Source organism: Talpa europaea (genome assembly GCF_964194135.1).
Source record: "Talpa europaea genome assembly, chromosome: X".
NCBI classification, from domain to species: domain Eukaryota; kingdom Metazoa; phylum Chordata; class Mammalia; order Eulipotyphla; family Talpidae; genus Talpa; species Talpa europaea.
The window spans coordinates 2772670-2792804 of record NC_140081.1 but is presented as its reverse complement, the minus strand read 5'-3'; the positions used below and the strand labels follow the sequence as shown (position 1 = coordinate 2792804).

General features: G+C 61.4%; 1 protein-coding gene across 1 annotated transcript in view; it reads right to left on the bottom strand.

Annotated features, from left to right (window-relative positions):
- Nucleotides 1-20135, bottom strand: part of SHROOM2 (shroom family member 2) — a gene marked incomplete at both ends in the record, with an annotated part of 76815 nt that overhangs the window by 4529 nt on the left and 52151 nt on the right. The window contains 3 exons of the mRNA XM_084258179.1: nucleotides 653-1153; nucleotides 1517-2110; nucleotides 19552-19649. Coding sequence (XP_084114305.1) covers nucleotides 653-1153; nucleotides 1517-2110; nucleotides 19552-19649 — 1193 coding nt within the window. The remainder of the gene's footprint in view (nucleotides 1-652; nucleotides 1154-1516; nucleotides 2111-19551; nucleotides 19650-20135) is intronic.

Sequence of the window (20135 nt, the reverse complement as noted above, 5' to 3'; positions counted from 1 at the left end):
TGGGACAGCGACCGGTATCAGTGGGGCGCAGGGACCCCAGACGCCCATGTGTCCCCCACCATCCCACTAGCTACCACCAGGGCTAGCTCTGCGGTCTGGTCCATCTGGCCCTCCTGCTCCCTCTCCGCTGCCCCACAGGGCGCCCTCTACTGTGCACGCAGATGCTTGCAGGGACCCGGACTTCAGTGCCTATTTCTGCTTGCGGGCACCTGGCATTTCAGGCACCTGAGATTTTCACTCTCTGTTGTGGTGGCCTGGCTGTCCTGGGTTTTGGGGTGTGGCGCAGCACCCTGGCCCCCGCCCTCTGGATGTCGGGTGTGACAACCAAGCTGGCGGATCTGGCCCCCGGTGCCTGGGGGAGACAGGCCCCCGGTTGACAACTGCCGCTTGGTAGAGAAGCAGGCGTGGGTGTCTCCCTCAACCACCTTGGCCTCCCGCCGAGAAAGAGCAGGTAACGCTGTCAAGACTGTCAGTCCCTGACGTCGACACCCCCAGGAATGAGGCCTGTCTGCCTCAGTTTCCCTTTCAGGAGGCTCCAGCAGCAGCAGAGGTAAGCAAAGGGTGGGGAGCGCTTAGGACCGCATGCTCCTCCCCCTCCCTCGGCCCCAGCCCTGGCCCTACCAGGGGCTTCGGGGGCATGGGGCGCACTCACTTGTCCTCCGGGGCCCGAGGAGAGGGGACTTTGGGGAGCAGCTTCCTCCGCTGCTGAGCTTCCTCCAAGAGGTGCTCGTCTTTGGGGAAGATGCCCTCCATCAGGTCCATGGCGGTCCTCATCTTCACGCGGGGGTCCAGGATGTCGGCCAGGGACTTGTCCTTGCCCACGATCTCCCGGGCCAGCTCCTCCGACTTCAGGTCCTCGGCCGTGCGCTCCTTGGCCTTCACGTAGCTGAGCGCGGCGGGGGAGGCGCGGCTGTCCTGGCCGGGGGGTGCGGGCTCGGCGCCCTGGCGGCTGTACACACAGAAGCTGGAGTAGGACTGCTCCGACGTGCGCAGCGTCCTGAGCTGGTCCTTCTCCAGCCCGCTGGGCAGCGCGGGTGGCTCGGCGGCGCGCGCCAGGCCCTGGCGGCTCTCCTTCTCCGGCTGGCTCTCTGCGTGCACGATCTTGATGGGCACCATCTTCACCGTGGTGTTGTTGTCCATCACCCGCTCGATCCTGGAAAAAGGAGCCTTCAGTCAGCCGAGGCCCTCGCAGCGGCCTCACGCTGTGGCTAAAGGTGATTCCGAGGACAAAGAGCCAGTGCTTGGGGGAAACGCCTGCCTGGCCCCGCTGTGGGAGTGTGGGCCAGAAAGGGGCACTCCCTGGCACCGTGGGTACCCATTACCCCGTGGGAAAGGCTAGTCTTGAGCTCACTAGAGGTTTCCTGACCCAGGAGGCTGCAGGTTCGCCCCAGGACCTGCTTAAAGATCCTAAGTCTGGAGGCCGAACCAGGCGTCTTTCAGGCGCGACCCCACCGTGCCCCACCCCCAGAGAGGCACATGATGGAAGAGATGCAGCCGCCACCAGCAGGGACAGTACCTGGTAGAATTCTCATCCTGGATGAGCAGGGGCGGCTTGTCCGTCAGCTTCTGGGGGGCAAACTGCGGAGAGGGGGAGCGGGAGGTCTCCATGGTGGCCGTGTGCGCGGGCGGGCGCGGGGCTTCCTGGCAGGCGGCACGGGAGTCTACATGCTCGCCAGCTGCCCCCGGTTCTTCTGTGGGCGCGCTTCTGTGCGGCCTGTCCGCCGAGGCGCCGGGGCTGTGTGACAGAGACAGGCGGTCCAGGCACACGTCCAGGGCCGCGGGGGATGGCGTGGGCAGGGGCCTGCCCGGCGCGGCCAGGTGGGCTGACGCGGGTGCGCCAGCCACGCCCCTCGATGGCCTGGGCTCGCGTCGCGGGGGCGGGGGCCTCTGTGGGGCCGGCCTCTTGGCAAGCGGCAGCGCCAGGGGCAGCGGGTCTGCGGGCTTGAGCTCCTCGGCGTGTCTGCTGCTGTGAGGTAGGCCGCCTGCTCTGCCACCACCGTCCCGGGCTCCCGCTGCGGCTTCCGGGGCGCGGGCCGCTTCAGAGGCCTGGCATGAGGGCCACGGGGCGCCCCGTGCTCCTGGAGCGTCTCCACGGCGCGCGTCTGCGGGTCTAGAGGAAGAAGGTGCACAGATGAGCGAGGACTCGGGGGACACTCGTGTGCCACAGCGACACCCGCACCCTGAGCTCCAAAACCGTCGCCGATCCACGCGTGTTCCCCACTCCCGCCCCACTGCCACCAGGCGCTGCCTCCAGACCCGCACCGCACAACAGCGGACCACGCGCGAGTCCTCCGACAGGCCGTGGGGGGGACACGCGGAACACACCCCCCGAGCACACACAGACTGCCTTTCCGGGCAAGAGCAGCGTCTCCCATGTGGCTTGCTTTGGGAAATGTGTGCACAGCAGGGCGAACTAAGAGGGGCCACAGATCAATGCGTCGGTACAACCTACGCGCACATACATGCATGACCGGGCCCGTGGGTCCCCGGGGCCACAGGGAAAACTGGGGCCAACGACCAGAAAGCTCACAGCCAGGCCCCCGTGACAGTGACCTCCCGGCCTCCTCCCAGCAAAAGGGCACAGAGCAGCCTCTGCTGAGCCTATCACTCGAGGGAAGAGCGTTTACAGCTGGGGCGACCCCTCTGAGTCATCGGGGGGCCCTCATGAGCCAGCGGTGCAGTCGGAGGTGTAACCAGTTCGCTAGTGAGTGCACAGAAGACCTGCCCCAGCCAGTCGGGGAGTCTCGCCCAGCACCCTGGGTGGGGCCCCTCCTGGGACAGGACCCCAGGCATGACAAATGTGCCAACCCTCCCGGGCCGTGGCAGTGCCAGAGGAGTGCCCGGGGCCCGTCCCTTGTTACAGGCTCGGGACAAGGGTTCCAGGGCGACTCCTGTGTAGAACCCAGAGCACAACCCACTTCCCTCCACTTCTTCTTTGTGAGGCAGCTGGGCTGTGCCCCCCACCCTGCGGAGCCCAGGCAGAGACAGTGGGGCTCAGCTGGAGGCCGGAAGAGTCAGTGGGGTCGTGTGGAGACACAGACGGAGTCGGCAAACCTGCAACACTACAGCCAAGCACAAGCACTGCAGGGCACCAGCCATACTCAGGGAGGTCAGGGGGTTGAAAATTGTGGGCGAGGTACGCACAGAGAAAGCAGGAGTCATCAGAATGGCGAACAGGGCAACGGCTGGTTTGGAGAACACCATAGGCCAAGCCGCTGGATACCAAACAGACCAGGGCATTTAAACGCTGCCGAGCTGGAGGTGCCTCCTGGGGAAGTGTCGCTCCCGGGCCCGAGGTCCTGCCATGCGCCCGATGTCAGTTCCTCAAGCCACTGTGCCTCTGAGGCAGTGAGATCTGACTCAGGACAATTCCCGATGCCCCTGTGAGCTCCTTCCAGAGGACTGACATGCCCTTGAATGTCTTCTTTTCTTATGATTTAAGATTCATGCGTACAAGAGCCGGGGTACAGGCCAGAGGTATGGGGGGTGAGAGGACTTCCCAGAGACAGAGTGGGGAGCAAAACAGGCAGGCTGACTGAAATACACTGAGAGGGGAGCAGCGGGCGAGGAAGGAGAGGTCTGCTGCACCATGTGCGTAGCTCCCTGGCTGGGGATGGAACTCCTGCTGCAGTGGCTGCCAACAGCTTCATAGTGCTGAGACTTAACTCCTGAGCCATCAGGGAAGCCCTGAATGTCTTCTTCTCCCTCTGACAGAAACTCGAAAATCAGCATCCAGAGACCCACGTGAAAGTACCCGGTGCCTGTTAGTAAACACCTGCCACCGCGCAGAAACAGAACTGAGTTAGCTGCAGCTCATTGCAGCTGAAGCCTCGGTGCCTTGGGTCATCTGCAGTCGTGTCTAACATGTGGCACCCTGCGCACAAAGAGCCTCCGGCCGGACTCGAGCTGAGAGCCAAGACCTGGGTGAGGAGCACAGCCTCAGTCAGCTGCTGTCCCGGCTCCTTCCCGGCCCCTGCCCCGGCAGCCTCAGCAGCACCTGACAGCACATTCCAGGGGTTCCATTCCCCGCACTGCATCCAGCACTGAGCTGCACTTAGCTTTACAGCCCCGCAGCAACTTGGGGACCAAGCTTGTCTTCACGCCCTTATTTTTTCTTGAATCTCTCTTCACTTGCCATAAAACCACGTTGTTGCTTATTATCCCAGCTGATAAGAATTCAGGACAGAAAGGATCAAAAATGAGAATTTGAGGCTCTGTTGGGCTTACAAGCGACTATTTAGTAGGTATCGTGTGTCTAGCGTATTGTCAATGTGTCTGGGTTGTGTGTGTCTGTGTGTGCCTGTGTGTTTGTCTTTTTTATGCTTCCAAGGATACAGGCAATGGTGACAGCAGGAATAGAAAAAGCCATGACTAAAGGACTTTGCCAGCAAAAGTAACTAAGTGCCATGCCTGGGAGCACACCCGCCTGGGAGCACACCGCCCCCCAGAAGACACGCACTCCTGGGGATCACAACATCCTGCGAGCACGCCTTCCTGGGTCACACACTCCTGAGAGGCACACCTTCCTGGGACACACACTCCTGGGAAGCATGGCTTCCTGAGAACACAGCCTCCGGAAAGCACAGCCTCCTGAAAAGCACCTCTTCCTGGAAGACACACCCTCCTGGGTACGCCCTCCTGAAGGCGCACCTAGCTGGGGGGGCACACACCCCCTGGGATACACCCTCCTGAAAGCGCAACTTGTTGGAGAGACACACCCTCCTGGGGCATACCCTCCTGAAAAAGGACGCCTTACTGGGAGACACATGCTCCTTGGGGGTGCACGCTCCTGAGAGCACACCTTGCTGGGAGACACACACTCCTGGGGGTACGCACTCCTGAGAGCTCACATGCTTTCAGGAGTACACGCTCCTCAGAACACACCTGGCTGGGAGACACACACTTTCTGGGGTGCACGCTCCTGAGAGCACATGCTTCTGGGAGGCACGCCTTCCTGGGAGACACACCCCTGGGCACACAGGCCTGGGAGCTCACCCTGCTGGGAGCTCACCCTGCTGGGAGCACATGGGAAGGGCAGGGCAGCCACACAAAGGGGAATTTAAGCGGCAGCCACATCCCAGAGTCCAGTAATTGACCGGTGGTTCTGTTCCTGGTCACACTGAACATGCTAATGACAAGTTCCCAGGGAGAGAGCTGCCCCTGCCCCCAGGGGAGGAGGGCAAGCAAGCTACAGGCCGCTCTTCGGAGCCCCTGGCCTCGCTGTCCTCGTTGCACTGGGCGCTGGCTAAGGAAACAGGGGGGTGGCTGCTCTATAACAGGACTCCTTGCAAAGGATAAGCACCCGGCGTGCCGTGTCTGTAGCACAGACAACTGTGACCCAGCAGAAGCCACGGTCAGGCCACAAAACCACACATCAAATAAAATCCCATGAAGACTGCCATCGTTCACATCTGCATGCCTGATCTCGTCTGGAGACAGCCAGACCTGTAGCTAAACACGGATTGGCTATCAGAGGTGGCGCTTTCACGGCCAGATTCCATCTGCTTCTGCCCAGCCCTGTGATGTCCCTGGACTCACAGGGCCCCGATTTTCTGCTCTGGCCCCCACACCTCTCAACACAGCTGGCTGCTCGTCACCCAGCCCTGCCTCTGAGCCCTGCATCTCCCCACCCGCAGCCACCGCTGACACAGGACGCAGCGCTCTGACCCCTGCCCACACTACTCCTGCCCCCCCACCCCCATTCCCGTCCCCAGGCTGTCAGCACCTCCCAAGAGGGCTCCACCCTGCAACACTCTAGACAACACGCAAATGCACTCGCTGCTTTCGCTCCCTGTGCAGGAAGGCGAAGGAAGGGCGAAGATGTGGGCGGACGAGACTGTCAGCCAGTAACCTTGTGCATGAACATTCCAGTGTCACCAACCACTCCTGCGCCTGCTCCGAAATGACGGCCTGCCTGCGGCTGTGTGAAAAGGGTTCACATTCCGCTTCTGCGGGCAAGAGGGGAAACAGCGCCATCTTCTGGACGGCTCCAAGCCCATTCGCATCGTGATTCTGGGGTCCCCGGAGGCACCAGCCACAGCTGACCAGGGCCCTCACTAGGTGGTCACTTCCACTCACTGCGCTGTGTCCCGGCTAGGTGACACGGGGAGCAACAGTGCCTCCCTGAGACGCACCCCCTCACCCATCGGGGAGCTGTACTGGGGTGGGGGGCGGCCGGCCAGGGAGAGGCAGGCAGAGAGCTCTGGAGCGGGCCGGGAACAGCTGATGTCAGCACACGGGCCCACAGCTGCCACGGCTCTCGGCTCGGGGTGCAGAGGCACGTGGTCGGGTGTGATTCTGTGTGGGGGCTGAGGATACTCTTTGGGGGGTGGCTGCTGGGAAAAACCCAACTTTTCTTCTCCTGGCCTGCTGGTTTCCACCTAAGGTGAGGGCTTGGGAGGGGGAGGGAGAAGCCACAGCAGAGGGGCGGCTCTGAACAGGACGGTGCCCCAGGTGGGGCTCTGCAGTGACAGGATTCAGAAAGCCCGCCCCCGGCAGCGCGGGTGTGAGCAGCAGCGGCCGTGTGCAGTGTGCAATTATTTCTCAGAAATCAGACGGCTTACCTGCCCAGAGGCCTGGCGGGTGAGTCACAAGTCGCCGGCCAGAGTGTGTGAAGCCAGAGAACACCAGGCCACAAGGTACCCTAGGTTGGGAGCCAGGCGCCAGGGGGACCCAGAGACCCACACGCCTCCGAGCGCAAGTCTGCACACCCCCTGTGTCTCCACAGACCTTCCGGGCCCCTGGGGCTCCCAGGGCAGGAGGGCACACATGTCCCAGGCTAAGTGCAGGCGGAGGCTCTTCTGGAACATGCCACCCGTAAAAGCAGATGAGGTGGGGGGAAGGCAGGGGAGCCCCAGATTGGCCATCAAGCCGTCCAGGGACCCATCCTTCTATCAATGGACAGAAACACTTCACCAGCATGAGTGCTGGTCTCCGCGCCCCTTAACCACGGCCACGGGTGACAACCCATGTGCTCCTTCCACCCCACCCATCTCCGTCCCCTCGGACATACTCTGACGGGAAGTGGGGGGGGGTGTCAAATGTTAAACTCTGGGCCGTCCTCAAACTCACTGGTTAGAAAGCCATGCCCGGCCAGGCAGGGAAGGGCGAGGCGTGGCTCACCGGCTGATGGGCATCTCATTCCGGATGCCAGGCCCGCGCTGGGATCTCGCTTTACCTCGCCTCCTGTCCCCAATTCCTGCCCACCGTTCCCTGCCCATCGGCTTTGGATGGTAAAACGTACTCCTGAAGCTTTGACCCTTGGCTGGGCTCCCTCCACACGAGATTATCATCTTCTGAGAAAAATGGTGAGACTGAGTTCCCCCCGGTGCCAGGCCTGGGCCCACCCAGGGAGGCTCGCCGGCCCCGGGGCTGGCATTTGGCCCACAGGCCACGTCTGCTGAGCCGGAAGAGAAGGCCATGGCGAGTAGTGGGGTCGCCTGCAGACACGTGACGGTCCTGCGAGGCCAGGGACATGCGCTGACAGTGCTGCCTGGTCTAAGGGGTGGTGTCTGGGGGGAGAAACACTTGACCTCGGGGCAAAGTCACCCACGCGAGAGGCGCGACAAGCAAAGTGGGAAGGCGAGCCCTCCCCAAACGTTCTCTCCAGCTGCCGGCACCGTGGCCCGGGGGCCATCTTGGGGGGGAAGCCTAGTCATCCCCCGCTCCTCACTGGCCCGTCAGCACGCTTGGGCACCTGGGGCCCCCCAGGGTCAGATGACAGAGGGTTTTCATTTGCCGCCCCCACGCTGCCCCCAGGAAGAATCGCTGCCCCGCCCTGAGGAGCCTTGAGGCCTGGCGCTGCCCTGGCGGCCCAGGGAGGAAGCCCCAGGCAGCGGTCTCCAGACTAGGGAGGCTCCCCCGACACTGAGGCATTGCTCTGCCCAGTAATTTCCCCCCACAACCCGCTCATCTAGAGTTTCCCCAAAACATCTCCTGCTGCCTGCTGGAGGGTGCAGGGGCACAGGGGTGCCGGGTGCAGCGAGCGGCGGGTGGGTGCAGTGCAGAGGGCCCAAGGGGCCATTTTCTTGAGCATCTGCCCACCCTGGACCATTTAAACCCACGGACTAGGTGTCTGGGCCCCCAAGGTTCCCACATAGCGTCCTGACCTCCAGGTGGTGCCCGGACGCCCCACCCTCGAGAGGTGATTGGCCCTGAGGGCTCTACCCTCAGAAGAGACCAGACAGCTGCTCGCCCGCCGTCTGCTGTCCGGGTGAGGACACAGCAAGAAGCCAGGCGCGTGCACACCGGAAGAGGCCCTCGCCAGAGCCCGAGTGGCGGCGCCTCGGTCTTGGGCTTCTAGCCTCCCGCGCCGTGAAAATTAACGAGCGCCCAGTCTGCGGTCCTTCGGCAAAGCCGACTTTATCGCGAGGGAAAAGAGGCTAAGTTTGGGGGGACGTCCCCTCTTGCCTGACAGCCTCGCGCGCGGGGCGTCTCCCAAGTGAACACGGACCGTCAGCCACAAGAGCACTGTCCGACGGGCGCCGAAGACCTGCCCGCTGCGCACACAGTTCTCCCCACCCAGCAGCAGGTGCAGCGTGGGAGGGAGCGACGCCGGCCCTGGCCAGCGCTGGGGCGGAAAGGCCGCAACAGGGCCCTGAAGGAGGCGGACGGCCCACCTCCTGCGCCCCCCCAGCCACCCCCTCATCCCCCTCGCGACTCAACATGGCACTTCCAGCCGCTACAAGAGATGCACCCACAGGTTCAATGACGGTGACGTGCTCCTGAAGGGCAATTTGAAGCCACTTCATTCCCCATAACGGGAAGACCATATAAAATATTAACTGCTTCTGGGGCCCTTTCCTCTTGCGACCGTGTTTACAGCTGTTGTTAAATGCTTCCAGCTCTTTATGTCAATGTACTGACGGAGGGGTCAAGTGTTGGCGGCGGCCTGCCCGGGGAAGGCGGCCAACAGGCGCACCGAAGGGAACACGACGGCGTCACGAGGAATTCTGACGCAAACGCAGGCAGGTGCCCGCGGGGAAGCGTCCGGAGCAGCAGCTCCTAGAGTGCGCGGTTGCCTCCGTCTTGCCTCCAAAGTGAGGCCAGGTTTCCAGGCAACCAGGGCAAACAAGGCAGGAGGGTGAGTTGGGGTCATTGGAAATTGGGGTGCTTCTAGGGTCTTCAGTGGAGACAACGATTCCTGACCTCCACTCACACAGCAGAAACACCCCAAGGAAGCCTGTGATGTCCAGCTCCTCACAAAGACACCGAGGCCGGGGGCCCGGGAGAGCGGCCCGAGAACCCAAGGAAGGGGTCGACGTCCCTGGTCTGAGCCCCGCTTTCTCCCTGTGATCGCGACAGCCCTTCTCCGAAGCCCTGGGTTCTCTCTTCCCAGCAGCTGTACCTTCTTGGCAAGCGCAGGGGAGTACCTCAGGGGGAGGGCCAGCCCGTCCAGGAATCCCCACCCCTGCGCTGCTACGTGCCCACAACCGCCAGGCCCAGCGCTCAGCACCCCAGCCGCAAGGAGTGAGCACACGCGTGGGCAGACAGAGCCCCGCACCAGCCGCGACCTTCACAAAGCACACGACCCACTTCAGGATTGATTAGCCATGTAGACAATGCTGGAGAAAGAAAGGGCCCAGCCTGAAGAAGAAAGTGAATGTTAATGAACAAAACTAGAAACACCGATGGCTGGAGGGTGCACGAGAAGGCTCTACTCCCTTCCTGGGCCCTCCATGTGTACAGATACCAGCTACTCGCCAAGGCAATGGAGGTGAAAAAAAGAAATACCTCTCTTGGCCTGTCACCTCACAGGCTTTTGAAAATGTCTAACGTGGAGCCTCCCTGGAGGTGCAGTGATTAAAATCGTCTCAGTGCTATCAAGCTATCGGCAGCCACTGCGGCACGAGTTCGATCCCGGGCCAGGGAGCTGACCCATACGGTGCAGCAGACCTCTCCTTCTTCCTGCTGCTCCCCTCAGCAGTGGATTTCAGCAGATCTGCCTGTTCTGCTCCCCACTCTGTCTCTGCTGAATCCTCTCACCCCCTGCACCTCTGGCCCACACCCCAGTTCTTGCATGCATAAATAAAACTCTTTTTTAAAAAAACCAGCAGAATGTTATTGAGAACTGTATACCACAGCCTAGGGAGCTGTGACCCAAGGTTAGTATATCTCCTGACCCTCAAAAACACATCAAGCTGGGCCTCCCCGGTGGCACAGAGGTTGAGCGCTGGGTTGCGAAGCTGCCCGCAGCCTCTGCTGTGCCGGTTCAATCCCCGGGCACCGGGCGAGGGTCCCACATGGCACGCAGACCTCTCCTGTCTCGCCCGGGGCTCCCCTCAGCAGTGTACTTTGTCATTCTGCCTGCTCTGCTCCCGCTCTGGCTCTGGTGAATTCTCTCACCCTCCCGCGCTTCTGACTGTACCCAGTGCTTGTATAAATAAAATAAATAAATCTTTAAAAAAAACACATCAAGCTTATGAAATATTGAGCCATTTTCTTTTTTGTACAACCCTGTGGCAAAATTGAATATAGTCAGAGCAGTCTGCCATCTCTGCCAATGAAAATAATTTGCTTCTGCTGTTCTTTACAGCACAATTGCATGTGACCCGTAACTCCAAGATTCCCACACCTTCCAGACTAATGATGATTACCCAGCGGAACCACATTTGGAAATGATTATTGCCCAACAGGCTTTAGAAATTCAGCTGCACCTGAAATTCTACCGCATCACCATATGAAGGTCCACAGTGCACAGGCAGATGTATGTCTACACATGTGAGGATACAGATGTTAAAATCGCCCTAGAATTTCTCCTTTATCCACCTTAGATGGTCTCCAAGCATGTTTAAGGGCCCTGGGATAGACCTTTAACATGACCATTCGAGAGCAAATTCGTGCTAGTTATACCCGAGAGCTTCACCCGCCAGCGGCTGGCCCGACGAGGCTCTACCACAGCACCCAGTGGATTTCAGTGCGGGGGGGGGGGGGGGGGGGGGCGTCACCGCACCGCAACAGGCCTTCAGGCAGGAAGCCGCACCTGCTGATGAGCTCATTTTATTTGTAACCAGATCGCAAAGCCAGCGCAGCCGTCCGGCTGGCTCAGAGGTGTGTCTTCGTTCCTGGGGAGACTGATGGCCAGAGTCAGACACCACGGCCCGTGGCGGGGGGAGGGTGGGTGTCAGGGGAATTCAAGTCCCTGGCTTTTCTCCCTGGGAACTGGAAACTATTGCAGCCGAGAAGGCCCTTGGAAGTCATTTAATCCAAACTGCTAGTTTTGTGGAAGCAGCGGCTGAGAAAGGCTGGGCCACCTGAAAGTCACCTCCACGCAGGTGGGGAGCCCCGTCCTCTGAGCTGGAGAAACAGTCGTTGCTCCCCACTGCCCAGGAGCCCACACTGCTGTGCCTCTCCCCGCCTGCTCTGCACGTGGTGTGCGGCAGGGAGGAAGAGGAGAGACTTGTGCAGGCATCTGGCATCAGCCTGCTCCTGAACCTGGTTCACTGGTCAACGCACACCGGGGGACGGGAATCACAGGTACGAGCCAATGCAGGGCAAAAGCCACATGAAATATGATGCTTCCCGAGCTCCAAAACCCAAAGACAGACACTGGGGAAGCAGCAGCAGTTGGTGTGTGTATGTTCACAGGGGTCTCTCCAGACAAGCGACGGAAGCCTCACGTCACCTACACGTTCCCACCACACGTGTGGGGCTTTCCAGTCCTCTTTTTAGCAAGCACCTGTGCGCCTTTTGTTCCCGCATCTACGATACCACGCTGGCAGGGGTGTGTCTGACACACAGAGACAGACAGACACACAGAGAGAGACAAAGTGTAAAATCTTTTTTCCACTATGCATGAAAAAATATATAAAGATGCCCCTCATGACATCCGTGGAATACTTTTCTGTAACACAATCATAAAAAATACTCACCGACACCGTCCTCAAAGATTTTGTTTGGCACAGAAAGGAAACATGCCAGCGAGTCATCCACCTGCGCCAGATCGTCAGTGACTTTACAAGTTAAAACCGTATTTTTTATTCACTCAGGCCCGGCGAAAGGCAGAGGGATATTTCATTACACCTGTCACCGCGTGGGTTCCTGAAAACCTTTCTCCAAACTCCCTGTCCTTCCGACACCTTTCATGAACAGCAGGGACACGGAGCACGCAAGCACCACGTGGGAAGGCAAATGCAGACACAGAGTGCGTGCCCGTGTGCGCACACGTGTGTGCAAACACCAGACGCTGCGGCTTCCCGGTGAACCGGCCTGCGCGCGCGCACACCCTTCAGCAACGCAAAGGCATTGCCCTCCTTTGCAACAGGACCGGGCACCGAGGACGATCTGCCGGGCCCTGCGGACGATCTGCCGGGCACCGAGGACGATCTGCCGCGCTGCTGCGGCGGGAAGCCCAGGAAGGGCACCTGCACCTGCGGCAGAGCCTGGAGCCCGCGCGCCCCCAGCCGTGCGCGCCGCGCCGAGACGCGCAGCCCCCCCCCCCCACGCGTTCCGCTCCCCCATTGAGAGGCCTCCGCACCTCGCCGCGCCTCCGAGGCCACCCGCAGCCGCGCGAGCTTGCCCGGCGGGCATCCTTCCCGGCCACACGCCCCCCTGGCTCCCCTTCTTCATCTGCGCGTCGCTCACTCACCATTTCCTTTCCAGACCGCAGCGCTGCTCCCTCCCCGCCGGCGAGCAAGGGCGAGGCGAGCACCCCGTCTCCGTGCGGCCCGCGCCCCCCACCCCAGCCGCCTGGCGCCCCTCCCCGCGGCCAGCAGCTCTGCGGACCGCGCGCTCCAGGCCGGGCGCCTCGGCCGGGCAGGCGGCTCCCCCGCGCCCGGCTCGCCCCGAGCACGAGCCCTCCGGCCCCCGCGCCCGCCGCGTCCGGGCGCAGCGCGCTCCGCACAGCCGCACCGAGGGGCGCGCGCCCGCACCCGGCGCGCACGCACGCGGCCCCGGCCGGCCCCGCACCCGAGCGCGCGGCTCTCATCTCCCGGCGAACAATAAACAGGGAGCGGGGCTGCGCGCCCGCCGCGCCCGCGGACGACCTGCTCGCGGACGACCTGCTCGCACCGCAGCGGAACAAAGGGCAGCCCCGACCCGAGCCCAGCCGCAGACGGCCCCGCGGGGGGCGCCGGCCCCGGGCCCTGCCCGCCCCCGGCCCAGCTCCGCCCCAGCGGCCCGAGGCCGCTCACACGGCTGGCGCTGGCCTGGCCTGCGGGGAGGGGCAGAGCGAGCCCCCCAGGCTGGCGGCCCGACCCAGCACCGCGGGCTCCCTGCACTTAAGTCACACGCCCCGAGTCTCTGCGGCTTACCTGCCAGGGCCCCGTCTGCCTCCTGGCACCCCAAGGGGGCGACCTGCCTCCTGGCACCCCAAGGGGGCCACCTGCCTCTTTGCACCCCAAGGGGGCCACCTGCCTCCTTACACCCCAAGGGGACCCCCTGCCTCCTTGCACCCCAAGGGGGCGACCTGCCTCCTTGCACCCCAAGGGGGCGACCTGCCTCCTGGCACCCCAAGGGGGCCACCTGCCTCCTTGCACCCCAAGGGGGCGACCTGCTTCCTTGCACCCCAAGCTGGCGACGCGCACCAGCTGGCCCGGCTAAGCAGGCGCTGTGCAGCTCCACCGCCCAGCAGAGTCGGATGGAGCCACGAAGTTCAAGAATTCCAACAGCCTATTTCACATCTCTCTGGCGGGCTTATTACACACGCATCAGGAATGCACCCATCAGACAGCTAGCCAAGTGTTTCCGGAAGCTTTACAGCAACCAAGGCCTTGGGCGAAGGAGACAAAAGAGTCTCAGGCTGACCCTGACCGGCCGATCCATCGCTTGACAATGCTCCGTATTTAAGTCTCTGCACCCCGCCCCACCCCCTCTGCCCCAAGACCTCCGTGCCTTGCCTCACCCCCAACCCCCAGCCCCCCTCGCCGTCCCCACAGCCCCTTCCCACAGGGAGAGCCTGGCTCTCTCCATCCCACGGATTTTCTCTTCCCAACCTGCTTGTTACCAAACCCTTCTAAATTCACAGCAATTCTTCCCGAGCCTCGCTCGCTTCACCAAGCAGCGGAAGCCGCTCTGCAGCCCCTCACGGTACTGCCGTCTGAACTGCAGTGGCTTCTGCATTCGCCCCCACACCCACCTGCCCTGAGCTTCAGCGCTGCACTGATGCACTGATGCACATTAGTCAGGCGCCGAATGAGTCCGCAGGAGGTGACCGTGCGTGTCCCCAGAGCCAGGGACAGGAACACGAGCCGGCTCAGGTGCACACATACACTCACGTGGGGGAGAACAAGGATCTGACTGCGCCTTCACCCCACAGCCCACGTTACCCCCGACTCTTCATGTACTTCTTAGCAAGTAACACAAGCCCATCACCAAGACAGCGAGCCACCCATGCCAGGCGGTCTGCCTGCGGGTGCAGGTCTACCCACGTCCCATGCCCATCCGCACCCTGCAGAACACCCTCAAGCGGCACCGTGCCAGCTTTGTCTGGGGAGACAAGGCCCGTCTCATCACATCACGTCACGCTGTCAACACGCTATCCGTGTGGAACGGGGACAGTGTGTCACTCTTCGCCCACCTTTCTATCCTGCCTTCTTGGGAAGGAGGCCCCAGAGGCAGCCCAGACCTGCAGGACGAGACTTCTGGACGGGGGAGGCCCTACATGGCGGATTTGGAATTGATTGGCTAGACACTGGGTTATAATAACCCCGTATTTCATCATTTTGGTGCTTACAAAGCTCCAGCTTTAGTTCTGGGTACTCCTCTTAGTCGGCTCCTGGGCGCTTCTGACAAGTCCTCATTGTTGTCCAACTTGCTCTCTGGCCTTTGCACTCCCCTGCTGTGGGGCCGCGGGAGATGCTCCAGGCTCCTCTTGTATAGTCCCTGCCCCAGCCCTGCAGTCAGTCAGTCCTCCAAGGAGGCTGGAACCCAGGTGCTGGCGCTGGTTGTGTCCAGGAACCCATCACTCAGGGACTCAGCTCTGCAGAACGGCAGCGTCCTGCCTGCCGTCACCACGCAGGGAGTCCCTTGACAAACCTTTTCCCTTTGCAAAACGGTATTGGCAGCGCTCCTGCCGCCTGTGGCGATGCAGGTGTCTCTCTGCTTCTTTCTCCTTCTCCTAACCTGTCCTTTCAAAGTGTAAAAAATAAAGGAGACCCTGGATGACCCGCACAACACTGAGGCCTACAGGGGTTTCCCTACGTCCCTGCTTCCTGGAGTGGGGCAGAGTGAGCGGGCACCGCAGAGGCTCGCCCGGCCCACAGCTGTACGGGGGCGACGCCATTAAGGCTTTGCATCGTGGACACTTGTGCTAAATCGCGGGCAGACGTGCCTGTCTTCGACACGGGACATCTGAACGAGTTCACAAGGAAAAGGGCACAGCGGGAAATGCGCACCCTCGGGCTCTCACATCTCCCAGCCGCTGGGGCCCTGCCCGGACGCCCTTCCCCCGCCGTGAGAGGCGCACGGATCCTGTGGCCTGAGGACGCTCTTCCCATCCCATCCCATCTGTCCCTAGAGTCCCAAGGCCACCGAGGAGCCATGTTCACCGCACCCCATGATCTCCTGTGCTCTCAGGCCCAGGGGGCCAGTCACCCCACTGGGGCAGGTCGTGCCAAGTCCCAAAGTGAAGCCCCTACCCAGGAGACTCGGGAAAGGGGCTCTCCACAAGGTCTGGTGCCCTCCAGTCTGGCACCATGTCCGCTGTGCCCTGAGCAAACCCAGGGCGGCCAGCCTCATCTGGAAGTTACTGGCGTGCCACCACACCCCTGCCTGGGCGGCTTCCCGCTCCAGCAAGAGGACGGACCCGCTTGCCCCAACACGAGCACCACGCTCGCAACGCCCCAAGCCCTGACCGGCCAGCCTCGACAAGGTCTGCCCCTCTGAGCCACAGCCACATTGTTCAGACTTGAGTGAGCCACAAGCACATGTTACACTAAAAGGACATTTTCCTTGTGGGTACCCATGTTGATGGAGATTTTCCAAAATTGAGAGAAAGCAGGCACACCAGATAACTCACCCTTGGGGAGTGAGCGATTCAGTCCTTTTTGGTATATGCAGAGTCGTGTTGCTACCACCAGTCATTCCAGAACATTCTCATCACCCCAAAAGAAACCGTGTACTCATTGACAGGCATGGCCAGGCCCCTCTCGATTCCTGGCAACCGCTAATCTACGTGCTGTCTCCGTGGACTTGCCCAGTAGGAGCCCACGCCACATGGGGTGCACCAGAGTGCACTCCTGTGTGCTGAGCCACAAAACAAAGCTCCCAGTGACATGACAGCAAAACTCCACGGTCAGTGTGACTTTCATGCAGTGGCAGATGTGGCTCTGCTGTAAATGAGCTGTGGCCCCAGGCACCAAAGCAGATTTCGGGGTTTGGCCCCCACAGATCCCTGGCCACTAAAACATGGCTTTGCCTTTTTTTTTTTTTTAAGATTTATTTATTTATACAAGAACCAGGGTACAGGCCAGAGGCACGGGAGGGTGAGAGGATTCACCAGAGACAGAGCGGGGAACAGAACAGGCGGATCGACTGAAATCCACTGCTGAGGGGAGCAACGGGGAGACAGGAGAGGTCTGCTGCGCCAAGTGGGATTCTCGCCGGCGGGCCGGGATCGAACCCGCCCTGCAGAGGCTGCGGACAGCTTCACAGCACGGCACTGAACCACCTGCGCCACCAGGGAGGCCCTGGCTTTGCCTTTTGACTGAGAGGACGCTGAGCTCTGCTGGCATGGCCCCCCATACTTTGGCCCTCATCTCAAGGGAAAGCTGGGTTTGCAAGCGACCCTGAACACTCTCTTTCCTCCCGGCCCAGAAGCGAGGTAATCACCACCCACAGGAGACCCAGGCACACTCGGCTCGTCACGCCCACCACCCAGATGATGGTGATATGCACTCTCTGGTCAGCGCGGAAATGAAGACACGAAGAGATTAAAGCAGAAAGGAAAGTAGCACACTCCCATGGCTGTGCTCCCACAGATGTGCTCCCCTGAACATGCTCCCACAGATGTGCTCCCCTGAACGTGCTCCCACGGATGTGCTGCCCTGGATGTGCCCCCACGGATGTGCTCCCATGGATGTGCTCCCACGGACGAAGTCCTAATTCCTGGCCTCCGATGGGCTCTCTAGGAGGTGGGCCTGTAAGGAGGCGATGAGGCCAGCTGACATCATCCGGGTGGGCCTGGCCTACAGCCCTGGGCCCTCCTCAGAGATCAGGACCCAGACGCACAGGGAGGGACACTGCTGTGAGGACGCAGGGCGGGAGCCTCGGGAGAAACTGCCCTGTTGGCACCGTGATGTTGGAACAGAGGCCTGTCGTCGATGCCACCCGCCCTCCCTCCTTGCCCGCCGAGGTCCAGGCACCCAAATCAGAGGGCGAGAGACGCCGGGGATCCTAGCGACTGAGCTCGAGACTCGGCACGAAACTCCTGGCAGCTGCAGTCAGCACAGTCAGGGGCCAGAGCGAGCCAGGGCTGGGGCAGGCTCCCCGGCCAGCACCTGCCCTCCCCAAGCCCTGCAGAACTCGCGCCCACCCTCTCTCCTCTGAGATGCTGTTCACACAGTGAGCTTCAGCCGTCACCCTCGGGTCCGAGACCGTGTCGCTCTCCTTCCCTGTGGTGCTGCGGGGACTCTGGGGCAGACCTTTGCCCACTTGTCTTTATATAGAACACAGAACCCTCCAGCTCACAGAAATGCCCTCAACTGGCTACACATTAGCCAGTACCAAGGACGTGATGCTCTTCTGTCCTCCCAAGAAAATACAACAAAACCCACTTTTAATGACCATGGACTGGTGACCAGTCATTCCACACACACGCGGGCTTGCATCTTTACACTCAGGCACACGTAATGCAGAGATTTACAGATGCTCGGGATTCTGTCTCCAGGGGAAAGAGGACAGCCCCTCGCCTAGACTGTCTTTCGCCCCTCGCCTAGACTGTCTTTCTTCTCAGATTAACGCGCACTGTTTCCTGCCAAGACTTCAGAAAATAAACCTTCACACACACACACACACACACAAAGGCTGCAAAGGGCTTTTCAACTTTCCTACTCTCGAGTTTCATGGAATCTCGCCATCCTTTAAAAACACAAACAATTCTGAAAATTGCTGGGTTTGCAGCTCAAGCGCAGAAAGCCTCTGGAATGAATTTCTTCGCCGCGGCTCTGTGGGCTGCTGGGAGACCCGACCGTGGCAAACGCAGCCAGCACCCGGCCCCGCCCCTCCCCTGGACCCTCTCGCTGTCAGAGTGCGTCTGCCAGGCGCCCGCGATTCACAACGACCCTTTATTCCCGGCAGAGGCGCTCAGCTGCACCCACCGCACGAACCCGCTGCCCTTTAAATTAAACGCTGATGCACGCGCGCAGCAGCAGCGGAGCCAGACCCACGTGCACGGGCGCCCCGAGTGTCCTCCACAAAGCCTCGCGGTCGCCCCCAACGGCAGTGGGGTCTGCAGGCCGGCTTTGCACACAGATGGCAGCTGCCCTGGCACGTGACCAGCCTGGAATCCGTAGTGAGAAAGCTGTGACTGTGCTGCTCAGACACTGCCGGATTCTGTAGGTGTCTCATTCAGCAGCCCGCCCTTCTTCACCCAGGGGGGGTTCTCGGTGCTCGCCGTGCGGACTGCTAAGCAGTTGCAGCAGCATCCTACACAGAATCCCGGTCCCTCAGAGCCACAGAAACCTTGGATTCTCCAGAACAAGGCTCATGGCACTCGGCCCGAAGCCAAATGAAAGAAAAGCCCCTTGACCTGAGACTTTGGGGAACAGACACTTCAGTCGCTTATTTCTGCGATGGCACCTTGAATTTGGAGCTGAGTGCCCCGTGTGGATGTAGCACCCCTCCCGGGAGACGCTCAGGACAGAGAAGCGAGAGCCTAACCGGGTCAGCAGAGCAAACTCATTCCCCGTCCTCCATCAGCCCTTGGAAATGAGGCAATGCCACAGCTGGGCAGCGATGGCCCCCTGCTCCCACCCCACCCCGCCAATGTTAGGGACGTCACGCCCAGTCCCTCCTCCTTGCAATGAAGCCACCAGAGCAGCCAGTGTAGAATCAGCGTGCAGCACGGCAGAGCCTCGCTGCTCCCAGACCTCCCTCCTTTCTCGGGGGAGCCAACCCACTTGCTTTCTAGTTCAGAGCTCAAAGTGACCTCATTCGAGGAGGCCAATCGGGGACGCTCGCCCTCGTCCTGCCTGACGCTCCTCCGAGGCAGCTCTGCCTTAGAGACCGCGCACCCGGCGCCCTGGCCGTGCCCGCACTGTGCAGGCGCCCCTCTGTCAGGCCCGCATAAAGCATCTCATTCAACACATCAGATTGGATTCCTCATTCTCTCAACATAAAGAGCCTCACTGTAGGGGAAACACAGCAGCCATTTCAGAGCCAAAACTGCCACCGTGGCGTTCGAGGGCGTCCCCACCCTCGGGTGGCTTCTCCCGGCGGCAGTGGTGAGGGGCGTGGGCTCTGGCCCCAGCTCCCAGGCTCGCTGGACGCCGCACCCCGGAAACAGGCAGGCTCGGTCTGGCCAAAGCAGATGCCCAACCACGCGAACCAAGCCTTTGCCTGCCACACAGCTCGCTCCAGGACGCCCTCCCGGGCACCCCGAGCCCCTGCACCTACCTCGGCGTGGGGTGCACCTCCGGGGGCCGCAGCGCGTGGGCGTGCTGTCTCTGCTCGCCGGGGTCCGCAGTGCGCCGCCGCGCCTCCACACACACTTCCTGCCAAGGGCAGCACAAGGAGACACCCAGTCGTCAGGCAGCCGCCCTGGAGACACCTATCATTACACACCCCTTCATTGTGGCTCGCCCCAGGGCCTGTCCCAGGAGGGCGGTGACGCAGCCGCCGCACACACGCTCTGCCCTCAGAGCGCCTCCTGGCCGCGACCCAGCTCCACCGGCACCCACGGAGCCCAGCAGGAAGCAACTCCCACGTGAGGTCTGGAAGCCCAGCGCGCAGCTGGCCTCAAACCCAAGGCAAATGAAACCCAGCTGCTGCTGGCTCACCGCACCCAGCCTCCAGCCCAGAGAGGGGACGCTCAGAGAGGGACTCGTGTACCCCGACCGAGAAGCCGGGTGATCAGGGTAGGTCTCCAGCCCGGCACAGCTGGGGCATTGCGCCCCGTGTGCGCGCCACCTTGGCACCAGGATGCACGAGCACCCTTCATGTGTGTGCTCTGGACACTTAACTGTAAGCCCAGGAAAAGA